Source organism: Lissotriton helveticus, chromosome 7, assembly GCF_964261635.1.
Source record: "Lissotriton helveticus chromosome 7, aLisHel1.1, whole genome shotgun sequence".
Taxonomy (NCBI): Eukaryota; Metazoa; Chordata; class Amphibia; order Caudata; family Salamandridae; genus Lissotriton; species Lissotriton helveticus.
This window is the reverse complement of record NC_136068.1, coordinates 1,753,689,842-1,753,711,686: the sequence shown is the minus strand read 5'-3', so window position 1 is coordinate 1,753,711,686 and position 21,845 is coordinate 1,753,689,842. Positions and strand designations below refer to the sequence as shown.

At 41.1% G+C, this 21,845-nt stretch overlaps 1 protein-coding gene across 1 annotated transcript in view; it reads right to left on the bottom strand.

The window, feature by feature from the left end:
• Positions 1 to 7,849, bottom strand: part of LOC144769677 (sialic acid-binding Ig-like lectin 13) — a 69,649-nt gene extending 61,800 nt beyond the window's left edge. Inside the window, exon 1 of the mRNA XM_078653869.1 lies at positions 7,804 to 7,849. Coding sequence (XP_078509995.1) covers positions 7,804 to 7,849 — 46 coding nt within the window. The remainder of the gene's footprint in view (positions 1 to 7,803) is intronic.
• Between the last annotated feature and the right edge of the window lie 13,996 nt (positions 7,850 to 21,845).

Here is a 21,845-nt window from a genome sequence, read left to right as displayed (position 1 = left end):
GGACAACAATGTCAAAGAATCCATCAAGATCAATCCACAGAACATTTGACACTTTAATGAACCTTTCCACCTGTCGATACCATTCCACGGGCTTTTCTCTCAGCCGAGGAAAATCATTTGTGAACAACAAAATGTCTTGTCTAGACCAGGGAACATGAACATAACAACCACCTGCAATTTCTCTCATTGGGTACTGATTAGTCGTCCTTTCTCTTTTTTCTCATTTACTCAAGTCACCCAATTTTTTAATGTACACAATCAAATCTTTTATATGCATAATTCTTCCCATCGCATTGAAATTATTAATGTCATTTTCAGTGAAATCCAATCTGTAATGTTTTCCCAAATTCTTTTGCCTGCTCAAATCAATTCCTAATTCTGCAGCCAATTCTCCTAATTGATCATATTTGTTTTTCGTTTTCCACTGTACACTTTTACATATGAACAACAGTTCATCATCTTGATAATGCTTCAAACTGTCAGGACCAATTGTGCCAATAATTAATTCCTCCAAATCTGCTTTTAGTCTAGCAAAATCAAGCTTTGAGGATAAATCTGATTTATCAACACTCTTTTCTGGAGATTCAATGTCTGATTCTGCACCCATTAGTGTTCTGCATGATGAATTTGGATTAAAAGTTAAATCAGGCATCTTTCTTTTCTCTCGATGTATTTCAGATAATTCGGAGTAAATTTTTTCAGCCACCTTTTGAATTTCTTTATTTAATGGAATTGTTAAACCTGGCTGTTTAATTTCTCCGTGATCAAAAACAGGCTGAACAGGACCAATAGTTACTGGAACTGTTAATGCTTCCATGCCTTTTGTTAACTGTCGAATTAATTCTTCCTTTGATCGTAAATATTCTGAAGTATTTGGAACTTCCTCATCTATGCCAGTATCCATTAAACTTCTGGAAGGAACCTCATTTCTTGAATCAGGAGTTTCAGGAAAAATTCGATTTTCATCAATTATTCTTGAATTATTTCTCATCTCTACCCTTACAGGAGTTTTAAAAGAATCAGAATTATTCGGATATAATTTGGGTGTTTCTTTATTTAATGGAGGTGCACTTGGTGTGGTTCCTATAGAAACCATCGGAGTAGACCATGAACAAGCTGGTTTTAAAGGAGTCTGTTTTTTATTTGTCATGTAAATTTCTTCTAAAACTGAATCTTCTGTTTCACTGTCTATAACAGTATTATTTTTCTTTTGGATATTCTTTTGACCTGGAATTTCAGTAAACATTTCTCTCACTGTATAAAGACCATCACACATATCTGCCTGTCTCCATCGACGCATTCTATTTTCATGAGTTTCTCGTTTAAAATTTGATGACTTTGGAGGTCTTTTTATACCACTGCTTTCTCGTTGTAATTCAAACATCTCATCCTCCCATTGAACTAAAGCTTCAAATTGAGTAGGTCTAGGTCTCGGCACAAGAGCCATCATCTTTTCTCCCAAATTTTTCAAAATTCTCATATTAAATGAACCAACTTCAGGCCAAGCTAAAACACCGTCATTTTTGGTATAATCCATCCATACATCAAACCAAAGGCAAGTATGATAACCATATTCACCTTCGATATAGGCTGCAGGTGTTTTGTATTTATGAAGTAACTTTCCACCTCGCGTTTCTATTTTCTTATCAGGTTAAAGAAAAATTTTCAATTTCTGAAGCAATGTAAGCTTCTTTTCCTCTTTTTTATGATAATAACTCATGTTTGAATCAAATTTGTTTAATTTAGAATGTTCGTAAATATTTCCTGGTTGTTCCACTAAACTAACCAATCCGTGCGCGAAACACACCAACAAGCCCATCAGGTTGAGCTACGTCACCACCTTGCTCAACCAATATAATTATTTGCCTTTTTGTAGAACCAATCAGCTAACAGCTTGTCAAAATCACGTGAGCCAATCAATGTGCTAGCTGTGACGTATGTTAACCAATCACAGCGCGAACCTGTGACGTACACAACCGCTGCAGTTTCTCGCGTCTCACTCTTAGCGCTCACCCCTCCTTCACAAAAACTTTTCACAGCGCCATTTTAAGAACACTTTTTCAATGAATTTTATTAATGACAACAGAAAAACAAACCATTTGTCTGTTTCGCTAAAATAAATTGACAGTTTTTACAATCATACAAGTATTCCTTTTACGTGGAATAGACGACGCTATTCTCACAGAATATACATTCGCTGATAAAGTAAGACTACTCTACCCTTCTAACAGGTAATAACAAACTTGTTTCCCTCTGAATGAACATAAAGTAGCAATTCAAAGTTTGACTCGAACGGAATTACAAAATTATTCACGCACTTTCAAACGGAAAGTTTCCCTAATCATACATGCACGAAATCTTGGCAGGACTTTAACCAGCCATAGAAATCCCCATTTGCCAGTAAGAAAAGACGACGCTAGCTTACCCTTCACTCAAGTTTAGATAAATTCTACTACTCTTTTCACAGTGAGTTTTAAAACAGGCTCTTAGTCCCTATACTCGAAAGCTACAATTTCATAAAAAATCCTTACTATACATTCTACCATATACACCTAGAATCCCTAAAGTTGTGTTGTACGCCCACAACACTAGTGATAATAATATCACTATTTTGAAACATAACAAATGCACTGTGTAACTTCACTTCTTGTGGGAAACATCCGTTACAACGCGGATGTTTCCCCGCGGTGCTGTTACGACGTGTCCGTAACAACGCAAGTCGTTACCACGACTTGCGCTGGAGGGCGCTAGAAGATTAAAAATAGTAAATTTACTATTCCAACACCTTCCCTAGTGTCCACGGGGACTGGTGTTAGAATAGTAAATTATACTATTCGACATCCGCGCCCCCAACGCAAGTCGTGGTAACGACTTGCGTTGTAAGGGACGCGTTGTAACAGCACGCGTTGTGACGGTACGCGTTGTACCGTCATACATCCCTTCTTGTTACACCATTCAAATGCCGCGGCAAACTAGGAATTTTCACACTGCTTGAAAAAATCCTTTCGACTACATGTAACATGCGAACAAACTCAACGTATGTTAAACATCGATCCTATGTAATTATCACGTAGCATGACAGTTACCATAGCAACCATTCCTTCTGCTACCAGGGAAATTGATCCAGCGCCCCTATAGAAAATATGTCATAACAGCACTACCCTACTCTATAATACCCATCATTAATCATAAATAACTCACAAGGCCCATGAATCAATAATGACATATTTTGAGCAACTGAATCATGTAGCCTAATTAATAAACCTTATCTACAAACCATATATACATTTATTTACAACTGCGGAATATTGACTTTACCATAGATTTATAATTCTTCATTTAATTAAGCCACACAGGCGATAAGATCAGCTGATGGTAACTAAGTTCTTTAAATAACAAGGCCAGCTTGTGTTTTCAAAAAAACGTATTTATTAACTATTTATTCAAAGAAAAGTGCGTTTTTATTAGAATCTTTTTATTTAAGCAGCATTGGTTTGAGGAATTGAAAATTAGGCAAACAGTTTTCAAGCAGAATCAAATAGCATTTTTAAAGAAGAATAAACAGTTTTTCCATCACCTAAACCCTATTTCCCTGTCTAAAACTCACTTCACCTAAAATAAATTTGTAAAGTCATAAGGCCCTAAAAATCTTACGTGCTCCAAAAGAAGTCCGTCAGCACGTCACGCCCATCTGGATTTGGAAAGCGAGAAGCGCCCTCCTTCCAAAAGGGTCAGTTTTTATACCTTTCTAACTAACTAATCTAAGTAAAAGTATACTTTTCATATTTGAGCAAAACGCTGATTGGCTGTCGAGTGACAGTAAACATTAGATCATCACATTTTTGAAGCCCAGTTCCGACTCTTTCTTAGAGTCTATTGTCCCTTATTCTCGAGTCACGTAGCTTCCTCCAGCTTGCAACATTTTAAAATTAATGTCCGTGACTTCCTTAGCTTGTCAGTCTCTCTGCCGGTTCCTGACCTTGGTCAAGCCGACCAAGGCACGAAAAGTTCACTTATTTAATCAAGTTTGTATTTTTCTTCTTTTTAAACAACAGAGCAGAAATGTTCAACACTGGGCTCTTGCTTTCACTGAGCAGGAATTTGCCAGCTGCATAATAAGACGTACTAGGCCTCAAGCCTCTTTCTTTGCAACTAGTATATAAACAAACACAAAAGAATAATTAATGCAAGAATTAGAAGTCATTCTGTTACCCACCCACCTTTGCTAATTAATTAACCCATTAATCTATGTTACCTAGCAGAAGCAAGCAAAACAACAAAATAGACTTGTGCAACATTTAAAACGAAAGACAAAACATGAGCACACAAAAATAAGCACATGCCATTATTTAAACAACCGCATTTAATTCTGACAGCACAATAAACAGGATTAGTTTATTATTTCTCACATGCAAGCACTTTGCACACAATGCACATATATGAGCACACATATTAGTTTCCCGCGTGTATTTGGTCTTCAAGTTTATTCTAGGTTGGTTAGTATTCTTCACTGCACACATTATTAATATTATTATTAATTATGGAAGTTTAACTTTGCGAGCTGAAATAAATATATTTCTAAATCTCGCTCCATCACATACATAATAATAAAACAGAAAATCAGGTAAACCATGCCCACCTCTTTCCACCGGTAATGTCATCCATTTCATTGCTTGTCTAGTTTTCCTAGGAGCCCATAAAAATCTTGTGCATGAAGACTGAAGCTGTTGTATATAGGTTATAGGGATCTCCAAGGGGATGCTTCGAAATAGGTACAATACCTTGGCAAGAATATTCATTTTAATAATATTGCCCCTGCCAATAATGGACAATTGCACCCGTCCCCACCTATCTAGTGATTGCTGTACTTGTTGAGTAATAGTGTCCCAATTGGTATCAATTATCTCTTTCATTTGAGATTTGATTTTTATGCCTAGATATGTTACTTCAGACATGACCCGGGGATCATTAAATTGAATATTGTCAGTGCATAGAACCTGAGTTTTTACTGAGTTTATTTTACACCCTGAAATTGCACCACAGTTGTGGGCTAATCGCTCAATCTCCACTATTGCCTCAGCCGGATGAGTAGTAGTGATGGCGATATCATCAGCGTATGCAAACACTGTATGTGGTATATTTTTTACTCTAAATGGTTTTATATGCGGTGTATTTAACAAGTTAATCAAAAAAGAATTAATAAATAAAGCGAAAAGAATTGGGGAGCAAGGGCATCCTTGCCGAGTCCCTCTGGTTATACTAATCTTTTTGGATTTAATACCCATAGTAACTATTCTTGCATTTGGAGCCATGTACAAAACCTGAATTGTTGTCAAAAAATCTTTACCAAATCCCGCTCTCCTCATAACCTCCCATAGATATTGCCACGCCACAAGATCGAACGCTTTCTCAGTGTCTAGCAATATCAGCGCTAATTCCCGTTTTTCCGCTTGAGCTATATCACATAAGGTAATAACCTTATTAATATGTGTAACTGTGCCTCTTTTTGGGATAAACCCATGTTCATTTAGCGAAACCAGCGGTAAAATAATTTTGGAAATGCGGTTCGCTATCATTTTAGAATATATCTTGCTGTCGCAGTTGAGTAAAGATATTGGGCGATATGAGCCAGGTAGTTCAGGGGGTTTACCCTTCTTAATAAAAACTATGATAGAGGCATCATTCCAGGATTGTGGAGCTTTACCAGTTTGTACCATTCTGAAAGTCTCAAGCATAATATTTTTTAGTGGGTCAAAAAAACACTTATATACCTCTCCTGGAATAAGATCTGGGCCTGCCGCCTTTCCATTAGCTAAAGTTGTAATTGCCACCTCCAATTACTCCATAGAGAATGGACTATCTAGGAATTCTTTATCACTATCCGTTAATTTATTAAAAGTGCCCTCCCAACCATATCTGTTTCTAAAGTAGGTTGATGAGTATATAATTCCGAATAGAATTGATATAATATTTCAATTATTTCTTCTGGTCTCTCGTGAATAGTACCATTCTGGTCTTGTAACTTAGCGATTAAACGCAATGACTCCTTCATTTTTAATTTTAACGCTAGCGTCCTACCAATTGCCTCTCCATATTCATGGGTGTGTCTTCTATTTAAATAATATTTCCGGGCTATCTCTTCACTCCATAGCCCCGTTATCTTTGCTCGACAACGTGCTACTATATCTTCAAATGTAGATATATTTGACAAATTATCTATCTTCCCTATTTCCTTAATCAAATTTTATTCCGCAATCCTTAAACAGTTATATAAATCTCGAGTTTGGGACCATAATTTATTTTGATTGTAAAGCCCATAACTCACTGCCTCCCCTCTAAAACAGGCTTTAAATGCGTCCCATATCATGTCAATACTTGTTGAGTTCAAATTATTATTAATAAAATCAGGTATCCATCTCAACATGTGTGTTCTAAACTGTTCATCGAGGCATAACTTTCTATCAAAAGTAAAACTCCTAACTTGATAGGTCGCTTTTAATTGTTGAAGTTTAATTAGGATTGGTGAGTGATCTGATGATACCTGAGGGAATAATTGTATCTTAGTTCCCGTATATACAGACATAGATACAAAAAAGTAATCCAACCGAACAAATTTCTTATGTGGAGATGAATAAAAGGTGTACTCTGTGAGTGTTGGATGGCTTTTACTCCAAATATCCACCATACCATAATCTTGAACCAAGTTATATAAAGCTTTAAAAACTCGTGGTTTACGACCCTTATATTCCTGCAATCCCGCACCTAGTTCCCCCGTATTTAAATTGATATTCAGATCTCCGCACAATATTAAAGGAGAAGTCCAAATGGCAAGTTCAACATTTAGCCATTCCAAAACTTCTGCCTCATCTAAATTAGATCCATAGATTGAACAAAGGGTGAACTGTGTCCCCCCAATCTTTAACTCGGATATTGCCCATCTTCCCCACATATCTGTTAAACTTCGAATTGAAGTACAAAATCGTGGTTTGGAGAGGATCATAACCCCCCTGGTCGTGTTTGTTTGCTGAGAAGCGGCAATGAGTGTGTATCCTAAATCTGCTATGAGCATCCTATTGTTCCAGGGTAGATGTGTATCTTGAAGACACAGAATATCCGGTTGTATAAAGCGGATTTCAGATGCTATCCTCTTCCTTTTAGAAACGTTATTCAGACCTGATACATTAAAGGAACATATTTTAAAATTTCGTGACATCAGGGCGCTATTTCCAAAATACTCCAGTCAGCTCTGATTCTATTCATAAAGACATATCCTGTCCCAATATCTTGCCTTGACCCCATAGCTGTACAACAAAAATTATATTCTCTCTTATCAGTATTGTCACTTGGTACCAACGTGGTTTTTTCCCCCTTTACCCCCCATACCCTCCACCAACAAACCCCCCACACCCCACCCCAAACAGCCCCACCTCCCCCAAAACTCCCCCACCTTTACTGAGGTTTTTGGACTCATGGTCCTGTTGATGGTAGCCAGCTTCTCAGCCCCCCTCTGTCCTTTCCCTACAGGTCTACATAAAAATCATCTTACAATCGTCTTACTTCACTTATTCTAGTTTTAAATCATTAATGAACGATCCAGCGATCAAGAAGTTCAGAAGGAAATAAAAGACAAAGAGGTAGGTGGAAGAAGAATATTACATTCCAACCCGGTTTGATACACCTATACATCATTAATAGAATGCAAATATTCCTTTGCCGCTGCAACATTAGTGAAAAAACGTGCATTCTCCTTATATGTCACCTTAAGCTTCGCCGGATTCATAATATAGGCTTGTGCACCCTTACTTTGGAATTGATTCACCAACTGGCGAAGCTGCAAGCGACTATCCATGGTGTATTTACTATAATCTGGTGTAGCAAAAAATGTAAATCCTTCCCCCATACTTTTACAATTTGGTCGAGTGTGCATATTTATATCTTCTCTGGCTAAAAAGCTATTGAATGCCACATGAAAGGGTCTAGGTTTAGATACACTTTGTCCAGATCGAAGACGAATATTAAAAGGTTGTCTATGAGCTCTCTCTATCTCTCTGTCCCAGTCCCATTTAGTCAAATCCGGAAATGCTGATTGAAACAGTTCCACAATGAACTTGCGCGGGTCTTTTCCTTCTTTACCTTCCGGAATTTGCATAATTCTTAAATTATTGCCGTGCCCGATTTTCGAACACATCCTCCTTATTAGCACTTAAAGTTTCTGTGGCTGCTTTTTGTTTTACGACCTCATTCTCAATGTTTGATACTCTGGTCTCCACCTCTGTAAACCTCTCCCCAAAATCAGACTGTGATTTTGCTAATCTCCGGACATGAGTTCTGGATTTTGTGACTTTCTTGTTCAGTTGTATCCATATGGCTCAAAATTGTCTGGTATATAGTAGCTAAAGTGATATTATCCGCTGAAAAGCCAGAATGACCACTGGTGGCTCCCTCTATCATTGTAGATTCCTCTTCACCTCAAACTGTAATTTGACTGTCCTCCATATAATCACCTTCATCACTCTCTACATCCTCCATACGCATTTGTTTGGAATAATGTGAAGCGAGGTCCTCACACGACGAGGCTGAGTTTTTCAACATAGAATAAAAGTCTCCTGACTCTGCCTCATTCACTACAGCTTGCCCCACCATCGAGGGCTGTACCTGCGCACATACGTCTCCACCGGAGCTATCAGTAGCAACTATCACGTTACGCTCAGATTCTATAGCGTTACATTCAGGCACTTCCAATAATGTATTGATACCACCATTTATACTAGCCGGAGTGTCACCATTCTGTAGTGTTAATGCTGTTTCTGGCACAGTGTTTCTCCCAGTCTCATTAAACCCATTAGACACTTTGTTTCCAATGTCACATCTAGCCGCCTCACTCGTAGCTTTCGTTAAGGGCGTTGAGGACTCTGCCACATTACCTTCTGTTTGTGAAGCCGGTTGCGTAATTGGATTCTTCCCTCTCCGTTTTTCCTCTGCCACCGTGAAGAAATCCGGGATTGTTTTTGCCTCGTTCTGCTTTGATTTACCGGGGTTATCAGGCCGCTTCTCACTTGCCGACCCCACAGCGCCTTTTGAAACAGCACCCCCACTCGGGTCTGTCTCGCCCCCGGTCGTCTCTTGCCCTCGCTTCGCTCATGCACCTTTCGGGGCCATCGCTCCAGCAACTCTTTGTACTCCTTCCGTAATGCTAAGAGTGAATCGGCGTTCTCCACGGAGCCAACCTGCCGCACCTGAGTAGGTTACCGCCCACCAGGCACGTCGTAGCTTCACGACCGCGTAAACCACTTCCCACATCGGCGTGCTCCCTTCATTATAACGCTTACAGGACTAAAGCGTAATCGTATTTTTGTTCACCAGACGCATTGTCCACCCTGCTGCCAGGCAATCGTGATCTTCCTCCGAAACCGAACCGCCGTCCAAATCTCAAAGCGTTTCGTCCTGCAGGTCAGAGAGAGGACAGCTCACACGCCCACTCGAGCGGACGCCATCTTGCCTCGACCTCCTTGCAGTTTTTCCAACGTAGACTAAACTACAAGGGCATTTCAACAAATCTTTACTTTGCATGCATCTACGCAGTACGGCGAGCTAATGCTTGGAGGGAATTTCTTGCGCATGAGCAGAAGGCACTAAAATGGAGTCTTGAAGACTCGCATGCATGGAACCTCCTTAGCTGAAGCGAAACAAGCTATTTAACTAATGCCAATGCAGGGAAAGTATTGATAAGTAAAGGGGATTAGAGTAGAGATGGGTGGTATACAGTGAGACCATTTATTTTGTGAAAGTAACATCTGTCTTTTGACTTTATTATTTGTGCGCATTTGGACCTCTCTTGCCTAACCAGATTGAATGAAATGATGCGATGCCTGTGCATGCTCACTGAGTGGAGCCATGAATGCCATGACTGAGGTGTTGAACAGAAGCCAATTGGGAGGGCTACAAGCCTGGGAATGGATGGTGAAAAGTTCAGCAATGAGATGTTCTATTCTTCGTTGTGTCATTAATGTATCAAAAAGAATACATGTAGTGGATGGGAATAAAGTTTTGAATAAAAATTAAGGGGATGGGTTTGCGAACAATGGTCAAACTGAGTAAAGTGACACATAACCATGGTGTGATGATCATCCCCCCTTGCATGACCAATTAGATTTAGTATTTTTATGATATTGAAACTTTAGTGGGTGGCACATGAAGAACGAAAGTTATAACAGAGGTAGCTTTAGTTAGTTAGTTAGACATCGATGCAGAGATGCTGTGAGTCGTGGGTGCTGTCAGAGTAGCGAGAGATGCTGTTGCTGGGAGAGATGCTGATGAGGAACTGAATGCAGAACCTTCTATCCTAATTTAATTGGGTTAGATAAGAAGATCGCAGAAGAATCTTGAGGAGGAAAAGGGTGTCAGAGAGGGGTGCGGTGCAACCGTCAGTATTCTAGAGCGGTCAACTATCCTGTCCTGATTCCTGTACTGAAGCCTTTGTCTCCTGACCTATTCGGGAGACCCTCACCAGCCCTTTGCCAGGTGGTTGGTCTTCACACCATTCTTGGTAAATGTATTTCTCTTGTAATTTAATTATGTCCTTTTCTCTCTATCCTCTTCTTTCCTTAGACATTGCTCATTGAGTACATCCATATTATATTGTTTATTGACCTAATTGATTTTCTCTCCGCTGAGTGAGGGTGAATGCACTGTGTATTTGAGATGGTTCACATGCACTTGAAATTTAGATAACGATTTTAAACCTTCCTGAGTCTGTGGTTATTTTGCTTTAAGATATAGAGAAGTTAGAGTTATGTTCCTTGCCACTATCAACTAGTTCATCTAATGGTCCATCGACCAGAGGAACAAACTTTTTGATCAGTGAAAGGTTTGGTAGGAATATTGAACAACTAACCTAAACATCGTGAAATCATATAAACTTTGACTCCAGCAGTTTACTCAATGTATGTGTGTTTATGGGCCCAGGTGAGTATATGGTAGTGGAGTATCTGTTTTTGGTTCGCCGCTGGATCAAGCCCAGCATAATGTCATTTTTTATTACACCTCCAGTTAAAGCAGGTCTAGCAGCAGTTAAAGCTTCCTTTAGGTTCAAATTGTCACTTTGTTCCAAGTGCAGAATGTAATTGTTGTATCTCTTATGCCACCCCTCCCGTGCCCTGCGCTTGGTTCCTTCCCTTTCCCTGCGCGTGAGCCTCCCCTGTGCTCTGCCCTCCCTGATTGGTTCCCCGACATTCCATGCTTCCCTGGTTGACCCCCTGTGACATGTACCGTCATTACAGTTGTTCCACTGACCCACGCATACTACCCGTGTGGGGCTGTTTCTAATAAACCTAACTTGATCGATTGATGACTGCTTTGTAACAGTGGCGACGAGCGGAACTACAGCCTCACACCGTGGTATATCCAGGTACAGCTGATGTACAGGAAACTTAAATGTAATGTAATTTCAATCTGAAGACCGGAACAAATACCTTCTACCTTTAAAGCTACTTCGTGTTTGAATCGGAGGCTGTGAAAGCGTATGCCTTGTGCCGAGATTTGAGTAGCTCAGGACGTCCATTTCCTTGCAGTCTATAATCAGCTTGGACTTCGTCTTCGTGACAGCTGCAGCATCGCATGAAGGTACGGCCGCACGGCACTTTGGATTTTCTCCCCTCGGGTGTCGTTTGAAATTGCCTGTGTTCGCCTCCGCTCAAAGGCATACCAGGGCGGAGCATTCCTGTCAGCGATAGCCGTGCGCATCCACATAAAGGTATTCCTGTCATCTGTTCGCGCCTCTATTTCAACCACTTCTGCGCATGCTCGGTGACGCGTGACGTCAATGAAACGCAGCGTTGGAGGCCATTTAAAAAAAAAAGCAATTGAAATTGATCGGCTGCCCGAGTCTCTGTGTTCGAGTCTGCATTAGTGAACATTGCGAAATGTGAATAAAAAAGGGCCGATAATTTCACAAGAGCAACTGCATGAATACTAATCTAAGTAAAAGTGACTATTTAATTTTCAGCTTATAATTCAATGTTCAGCTTCAAGAACAACTCGAAAAAGAGTGCATAAAGTGTATTCACAAGTATATTTGTAACTTGAGCACAACTACTCATATAAAAAAAAAAGGGGGGGAACAGGCAAAAGTGAGAACTTGAGCAAGAAGGTTCCTATCTCTATGTGTGCTCTTAGTTCCTTAAATCTTTCGCAACCTCAAGCGTTCCTACCTCTAAAAGGTGCACCATGCATGCCTTGGAAAGAGTGGAAAGAATACTTTATTAATTACATTGAGACAGTGGAAGATGACGATTTCACGGCTGAAAAGAAAAAAAAAGTACTGTTGTACTGTCTAGGTCCAGGCGGTGTTAAGACCTACAACAACATAGAGAAGAAAGTAAGAACGGGTGGTGATGTATATCAACATGCCTTGGACGATCTGGACGACCACTTCTCGCCTATTGTGTGCGTCGCTGTTGACCGGTACAAATTCTCAAGCAGAAAGCAAGGGAAAGAAGAGAGTATTAAAGATTATGTTGTGGCCTTGAACAACTTAGCCTTAACGTGCAGATTTGGAGCACTGCAAGAGGAGTTTGTGCGTGATCAAATAATTATGCACGCAAGCAACCCCAATATCCAGGACAAACTTTGGGTTAATGGTGAGGCTTCTTTGAAGGAAGTTGTTGCTCTTGTCAAGAAAGCTGAACTTACAGGCAGATGCGCCAAAGCAGTCATGGATGAACCTGTGGAGGTTAAAGCTATAAGATCCTCTAATGCAACCAAACTAAAACACAAAGGAAACAGAAGAGAAGTGAGACATGAATATCACAAAAGAAGTGAACCAAGTAAACCAAAACATAGCGGTGAAAGATGTGGTAGTACTAGAGACAATGAGTTTGCTGAACTTAGATGTTATCGTTGTGGGTCTCCAACCCATTTAGCCGATTCAAAAAAGTGTCCAGCCATACATCAAAAATGCTTGTCATGTGGAATGACTGGGCACATCGCCAAGGCATGCAATAGGAAAATGTATAGACAAAGCAGACAGGTCCGACAAATTCATGAAGAGAGTGATTCCACAGACAAAGATTCTGAATATTCTGACTCCGACAGCGTCAGTTATGTCTTCTCTATCGAATATGACGTGTTAGAACTCACGCCAACTAAGAAGAAAAAACCCATGTGTGATGTAAAATTGGGTGGTGTGACAGTCAATCTGATGGCAGACTCTGGGTCTCCCTTCACGATCATCAACGAAAATGTGTGGAAGCAATTCACGGATAAAGTTGGCTCAACTCTTGAAAAATCAAAAGTCATCGCCAGAAGCTACACGGGAAACAACATAGAATTCTTAGGAACTCGTGATCTAGAATTTGAATTTAAAAACAGGAGAGCATTTTGCAGATTTTATGTTGCTAAGAAAGGCCCTTCTGTCCTTGGCTGGAGTGACCAAGCGGATCTGGGTATCATGCTCGATCCCAACAGTGCTGATCCGGTGTTGTCTATTAATGATTCTAGTAAACTGGCAATACTAAAAGACTTCCCAGAAGTGTTCTCAGGTAAATTAGGTCTTCTTAACAGCTTCGAACATAAAATCGAACTAAAAGACTCAGCTGTTCCTTGCATTCACAAGGTAAGACATCTACCAGTGTCTGTAAGAGATGATGTTCAAACAGAATTAAACAAACTTGTCAAAGATGGTATTATAGAAGAGGTGGAATCGGCGGAGTGGGTTTCCCCCTTGGTTGTTGTGAAACGTCCCAATGGGAAAATTAGACTTTGCATCGATCTCAGGGACCTCAATAAGAACATTATTGTAGATCAATACCCCCTACCACGTATTTGTGAAATGTTTAGTGCCACCAATGATATGTGTGTATTTTCCATTTTAGACCTGAAATCCGCGTACCACCAAATTCCACTACACGCTGACAGCAAAAAATTCACAACCTTTATCACACCCTTTGGTTGTTATCGGTTTACCAGGGTGCCTTTTGGATTGGCCTCTGCTGTAGCACTTTTCCAAAGGGTCATGACATCCATTCTGGAAGGTGTTGATGGCATCAGGTTTTTCCAGGATGATATCCTGGTCATGGGTAGCAACCAATCGGAACATGACACACGCCTTAGGCAAGTTTTTAACAAATTGAAAATGCAAGGTCTAACTGTAGAACTAGACAAATGTAAAATCTCACAAGACAGAGTGATTTACCTTGGGCACACCATCAGCCAGGAAGGCATTAAACCCAAACAAGGTTTAGTGGACGCTATCCTCAATGCTCCGTGTCCCTCAAGCAAAGAAGATGTATGAGATTTTCTTGGCTTGACGGAGTATTACTCCAAGTTCATTAGGAATTTCTCAGAAAAGACCTACAGTATAAGACAATTGCTGAAAAATAAAACCAAGTTTGTCTGGTCACCTGACTGTCAGGTCACCTTTGATACCATCAAAAAGGAAATCAGCGAGGCACCCTTTCTCAAAGGTTTTGATCCCAAAGCAGAGATCTATCTAACCACCGATGCAAGCAACAAGGGAATTGGTGCTGTTCTAGCCCAGAAGGACAAATCGAACCAAGAATGGGTTGTAGCCTTTGCCTCCAGGTCGCTCACCTCTGCAGAGGAAAAGTACTCGGTAATTGAGCGTGAAATGCTGGCCTGTTCATGGGCGCTAAATTACTTCAGAGCATATGTGTGGGGTTATGAAATCCATCTTCGCACAGACCACAAACCGTTGATCAAGATACTGTCTGCCTCTGGTCTACAAAATGCTTCACCAAGACTGAGCAAAATGTCAATCAAGCTGTTGGATTACAACTACACGGCGGAATATTGGCCAGGAGTGAAAAATAAAATTGCAGACTTCCTCAGCAGACTGCCTCTGCCTCACACTGAAAGCATGGCCACACAAGAAGATGAGGAGAAAGTGGCTCTGCTCTTCAACACTGACCTGGATGGAATATCTGCGGAAGAATGGAGTCAACACATGTCGCGCGACTCAACGTTGCAAGAAGTATGCAAATTCGTCAACTCTGCATGGCCTGAAAAGCGCAACCTACATGACAATATCAAAGCATACTGGGAAACAAGAAATGAACTCAGTTGGGAAAACGGTGTGTTGTACAGAATTGGTAAAGCAATAGCCCCAGTCACACTCAGAGACAAAATTCTAAGATTGTGCCACATAGGCCACCTTGGCATCACCAAGACTAAGCAGAGAGTCAGGTCAAGTTATTGATGGCCGGGTATTGACAAACAAATTGAGGTCCAGGTCAGGAACTGTGTAGAATGCTGTGACTCTGACAAAACCCTCAAAACGTCAAAAATCAGTCTCTCTCCAATTCAACCCCCCCTAATGGCATGGGAGAAATTGGGCTTAGACATTGTGGGGCCCATCGAAGGACATGACGGCGAAATCAAGTACATCCTAGTGGCGATAGATCATTTCTCCAAGTGGCCAGAAATAAAAATTGTCGATGAAATTGACACCGCAAAATTCATAAATTTCTTGGACAAACTGTTTTTGAGTGAAGGATTACCTAAATCAGTACTCACAGATAATGGTCCGCAATTCTGCTCAGAGGCATTCAAGTCGTTTCTAGCAAGGAACTGTATCACTCATCACACCACTTCAATTTACCATCCAGAAGGTAATGGTCTCACTGAACGATTCAACCGTGTCTTGAAGGGACATATACAACTATCTAGAAACGCAAACCAAAACTGGGAAGAAGAAATTTACAAACTCATCTGGGCATTCAGGATATCTCCGTGTGCCAGCACATGCACAGCACCATTTGTTCTCATGAGAAGCAGACAGCCTTTAAGCATTGACCTAGGGTGGATGTCCAAATCTAAGCAAATAGAATGGTCACCAGATAACATCAGGAATAACATTATCAAAGCCCAGAAATACTACAAGGAATGGTATGATTCGAAACACAGTGCCAAGGAACATGCATTTAAAGTCGGCGATCTTGTGAAAGTTCGTTTGGAAAGAAAAGTAAAGAAAGGAGATAGCAGATTCACTGCCCCTCTTTACATTGATGAACTGTTTAACAATGCGGCAAGACTCAGTGATGGGAAAGTTAGACACTCACAAGCCCGATTTATTGTTCCTTACGGAAACATGGTTCCGTCCCGAGTCACTGCCTAACCTACTGGCAGCTCTGCCCTCTTCGTACTATGCTCTGCGAGCTGACCGGCACGGCAAAATGGGAGGGGGGGTTGCCCTGTTGTTCCGCTCCAGCATCCAGTTTCAGTTACTCTTATTTCCCTCAATACTGGATGTAGATTTTTTAGTTGCCCGTTCAACATCGTTTTCAACTCCTGTTACCTGTGTTCTCATGTATCGACCACCAAAAAATATGGCTCACTTTCTTCCGGCTTTTCAAGAACTAATAGCCACCCTCGCCGTTAACCATTCTTCGGTCTTGGTACTGGGGGATTTTAATTTTTGGCCCTCTCACCCAGCTGAGGATGCATCCTGCAAAGACTTCACCGACTTTCTTGGCAGTCTGAATTTCATTTCCCACATTCACACTCCCACCCATGTCCAAGGCCATACCTTGGACCAAATTTGGTCCCTTAACATTTCAATTCCTGCTCCCACTATCACTCCTTGCCTGTGGTCCGATCACTTTTTGATCTCCTTTTCCCTGGATCTGGGTTTAGCAAAGAAGTTGCCCTCGCTCAAAAACACCTGGGCTCGCAATTGGGGAAAAGTGGACATCCCATCTTTGTGTTCCTCTCTTTTAACATCGAGCCCATCGACAACTTATCCATCCCATCTCAGGCAGTGGCCATCAACAGTTGGTTGTCCTCAACATGCGATCTGGTGGCCCCCCTCAGGCGTGTTAAAGTGAAGCGCTCCCACGATGCGAACAAATGGTTCGGCCCTGAACTTAGGGTGAAAAAGTTGGCTGCCCGTCAGGCTGAGCGCACTTGGAGACGTAATTACAGCGAGTCCTCCAAACTCTCGTACAACTCCATTCAGGCGGAGTACCAGAGAGCCATCCTTAAGGCCAAGACCGCCTATTTCTCCGATAAGATCCTTCGGGCGGAGAGCCAATCGAGGGAAATTTTCACCACCGTATTTGAACTGGCCACCTCAGACAGAACTTCTGCTAAACCAGTCCCTTCTCAACCCCTATGCGATTCCCTTAATGATTTTTTTATAAATAAAATTGTAGATATCAAAACTAATATTCCTCCCCCCTCCTCTACTTTTGTTGATATCACTCCTCCGCCCAATTCCCATCATTTCGATCAATTCACACCGTTATCTGAAGACACTTTTCTTTCCATTCTTCCAACTGTGAAATCTGGATCCCCAGCTGATGTCTGTCCGGCCCACATTTTGTGTAAAATTTTTCAAGCTTGCCCTCTCCCTCCCCTTACCTTTATCAATGACTCTTTAAGAAGGGGAACTGTTCCCACTTCGCATAAATCCGCCACGATTGTCCCCATTTTAAAAAAGCCTGGGGCTGACCCCACAGTTTTATCCAATTATCGCCCCATCTCCCTTCTCCCCTACCTGGCCAAGGTCCTTGAGCGGCACATCACCAAAACATTGAGTACCTTTGTTGAGACTAGCAAGTTCTTAGCCCCTTCTCAGGCTGGCTTCCGCCCCCTGCACTCCACCGAGAAGGTGGTGGTATCCGTGATGGACACACTCAGAGAGGGGCTGGACTCTAATCTCCCACAGGCGCTGATCCTTCTCGATCTCTCTGCCGCCTTCGACATGGTTGACCACACCATCCTTCTTTCCTGTGTCGAGGCGGCAGGCGTCAGGGGTTCCGCCCTGTCCTGGGTTAGATCGTTTCTCAATGACCGCACCCAGGCCGTTCACTTGGCGGACTTCTCCTCTACAGCTCACAAGGTCCAATGCGGTGTTCCCCAGGGCTCTTCTCTCTCCCCTCTCCTCTCCCAGGGCTCTTCTCTCTCCCCTCTCCTCTTCAATCTCTATATCTTTCCTCTTATTTTTGCGTTACAGCAGATGGAGGTCACAATGTTCAATTACGCTGATGACCTCCAGCTTATCTTTAATCTATCTGACTCCTCTCTTTCTATTTCTAACTTCCAGTCAGTGATGGTATTCATCAGGGATTGGATGAATTCTAATCATTTAAAACTTAACCCTGACAAGACCGAGCTTGTCCTGACTGGTGGGAAACTTAACCCTTGGTCTCCTGTTTTCTGGCCCTCCTCGTTTGGCCCCCCTCCCTTTTCCTTCTTTTTCTGTCAAAACCTTGGGGATCACTCTGAATCAACACCTTACTTTCCATTCTCATGTGAGCACGATGGTTTCGGCCTGTTTTTTTATTTTACGCACCATCCGCAAAATCTCACGTTTCTTTTCACCGTTAGCCCTCAAACTTATCCTTATGGCGATGGTCCTTTCACGTTTAGATTATGGTAACGCACTCTACAATGGTGTCCCCAATTATGCTTTGCGCCGACTCCAGCTTGTACAAAACCAAGCGGCCCGTCTGGTCTTTGGTTTACCCAGATCCCAGCACATTACCCCCGTTCTGTGCTCCCCCCACTGGCTCCCAATTAAGGAGAGAGCTCTGTTCAAACTCGGCTGTCTCACTTTTCAAGCTTTTGCCGGAACAGCCCCGGTTTTCATAACTTCCCTCATTCACCCTTATGTTCCCAGCAGACATCTGCGATCCTCCGCCCTCTCTCTTCTGGTTGTCCCCCGCTTTAGGAGGAAGAGGTCGGGAGGATGCAAGTTTGCTGTCCTTGCCCCATCCTTCTGGAATTCCCTTCCCTTACCCATTCATTCCTCAGCTTCCTACATTGAGTTTCGAGGGAGACTTAAAACTTTTCTTTTCCTGCAGGCATTTCCGGCCTGAGCTGGCTTCGAGTGTGTAATTTGAATTTGAGCCATCCCACAGCGTCATGAAACCGCCTGGTATACGTGCGCTATACAAATATGTTTAAATTCAAATTCAAATTCGAAAGTATGGCACATGAGCAGATTGGCAAAATATCATCCGGGGGGCAAGACTCACAACCTACAGCAACATGTTACGGTTAACAATGATCTGTGGGTGGATGTGGATAGGGCTTGTGTTGAATAGAGTAATATGTCTAGAAATGTCATCACACAAGATCTCCAACCTGACACTGGCTCAGATGATGGTCAATCAACAGATCGGTCTGTTGGTGTCAATCCTAGCACTTCGACATACAATCGGAGTTGTCACGATGACCCACATTCTGACTCTGAAATTGCGTCTGACGGTCACAGGTTCAGTAGTAGGTTTGGTAGAACTAGCCATGATTCCCATTCTGACTCTGAATGTACACCTGACTTGCCGTTGGTCTTTGGAAGGTTTGGCAGAATCATCCGAAGACCAAAACACTTGGATGACTTTGTATGTGACTAGCAGTCTCCTGTTTATTCACCCCCACATAATGTTTACCTCTCCCCGTGGCACAGTTGTCAAAACTCTCAAGAGAGGAAGATGTGTTGTATCTCTTATGCCACCTCTCCCGCGCCCTGCGCTTGGTTCCTTCTCTTTCCCTGCGCGTGAGCCTCCCCTGTGCTCTGCCCTCCCTGATTGGTTCCCCGACATTCCATGCTTCCCTCTTTGACCCCCTGTGACATGTACCGTCATTACAGTTGTTCCACTGACCAACGCATACTACCGGTGTGGGGCTGTTTCTAATAAACCTAACTTGAGGAACTATGATCGATTGATGACTGCTTTGTAACAGTAATCTTAGGAATATCTTGTTTGCCATATTTTTGTATTAAAAAAGGACCAGATGAAGAATATTATGTAGTGATCAGACCAGACTACTTTCTAAGGGACTTCCAGCTGGATGGAAAAGCTAGAAAATACCAAATCAATAGTGTGTCCAGCTTCATGATGTAAAGAAGTCCATTAGACACAATAAATATAATTAATTAATATCCTTTTAATGGAGCTTGTAAATCAGCTTCCATATCTGTCCTGGTACATCCAATGAATGCCCCCTGAACATTCTTTATCGTTGACATTCTTTTACATCTCACATTATGATGTCATTTATACATCATTACATTCTCTCCCTCCCCCTTAAAATAAGTAAAATAATTTAAATAAATAAATGAATAAATCAATAAAAAAATGAATAAATAAATGAACATTGTTCAATTAGTCTCTCAGATCTTTTTTTCGAAATTCTTTCCGATCATTTTTGCATCCACTCATCTTGTTGATCCTTTGGTTATATATTTCTCTGTTCATTGCTTGTTGCAATTTTTTAAAGTAAGACTTGTTTCTTGTTATTGTTCTACTATCATTTTCTGCTGTCATTGCTGTGCCATGTATTTTTGTAACTTCCAAAGGCATTGGGTGAAATCTAGTTTGTGATTTTTTTACTTGTTTTTGTTTAACTAAAACTAAATCACCAATTTGATTATCTTTACCTTGATACGTTTTTCCTTTTTTTGCTTCATTTTTTCTTTGGCCTCTTTGTCTTTTTTAGTACGTCATCATGTACTTTTGGCGGATTTGCTGGTAATTGTAGTAATCGAGTTCTACTTGATTGCCCAAACATTAATTCTGAAGGGTACTTCCCAGTTGATGGATGAGGGGTATTTCTAGAGTCTCTTAAAATTTGACACAAAGCTTGATTTACTGAAATGTGTGAAAGTTTTGCTCTTTGTACACCTTTTTTAATTGTTGCCATCAGTCTTTCTACCATTCCATTTGCTCTAGGCCACATTGGAGTTATTTTTCTATGTACTATTCCAAAATAGTTCATAAATTTTCCAAAATCTTCTCCACTAAATGGTGGTCCATTGTCTGTTTTTAATATACTAGGTATTCCCCATGTTAAGAATATTTCATCTAATATTGGAAGTTCTGTCGAAGTAGATGTAGATGATATTGATTTTACAACTGGAAAACGAGAATATTCATCTACCACTGCTAGTAAGTAATGCCCAGAATCCAATGGCCCATACAAATCTACTGCCACATTTGACCAAACAGCATTTGGAAGATCTGACATGTGCAACTCTTCAATTCCTTTCTCCTTTACAGTACATTGGCAGACATAACAAAACTGAACAATTTCTTCCACTTGTTTGTACAATCTTAGAAACCATAGCTTCTCTCTTAGAAAATACGGTGTTGCTGATACACCACGATGACTTTCATGAGCCAAATCAATCACGTGATGTTGTAGACTGTCTGGTATTTATATTTTTGTTCCTCTGAGTAATATTCCTGAGGAGGTTAGAGATAATTCTGAGTTTATATTTTTAAATGCTAATATATAATTTTTCTTGTCATTTATACCTCATTACACATGAGTAGGAATAGTGGATATCAGTTAAATATTGAGAGCCGCTAATATTTCTGTAAAGAGATTGGCCAGAAAATCTTCGAAGTTAGCCAAAATGAGATTAAAATCTTCTAAGAATATAAAGTTGGCATAGTTAGCAATCTTTACCGCTGAAACCTGGGCTAGAGATTTAATACATTGTGCTGCATAGCCCTGGGGATGGTAAGTTAAAAAACCCATACAAACAATAATGGAGCAGAGGAGGAAATGCAGAAGCCTAAGGTATCCAGAGCTTTCAAATCATCCAAAGTTGTGAAACAAAATCACCCTTTTTCAAGCGGACATGAGCTATCGAAAATCTAGAACTCAATTTCTAATCTAAATAATCATGAAGATATACTTATGAACACTTATGAAAAATGAAAAGGGTCCATAATCAATCTTCCTCAGGTTGAAAAAGTTTGTTACATTACTTCATCACAAGGGTTTCGAGTGTATAATCACCATGATCAGTTCATGGCTATTCATGGAGGGTCTTCCAGCAGAATCCTGATTCGATAGTCTCCAAAATCAATGTCTCC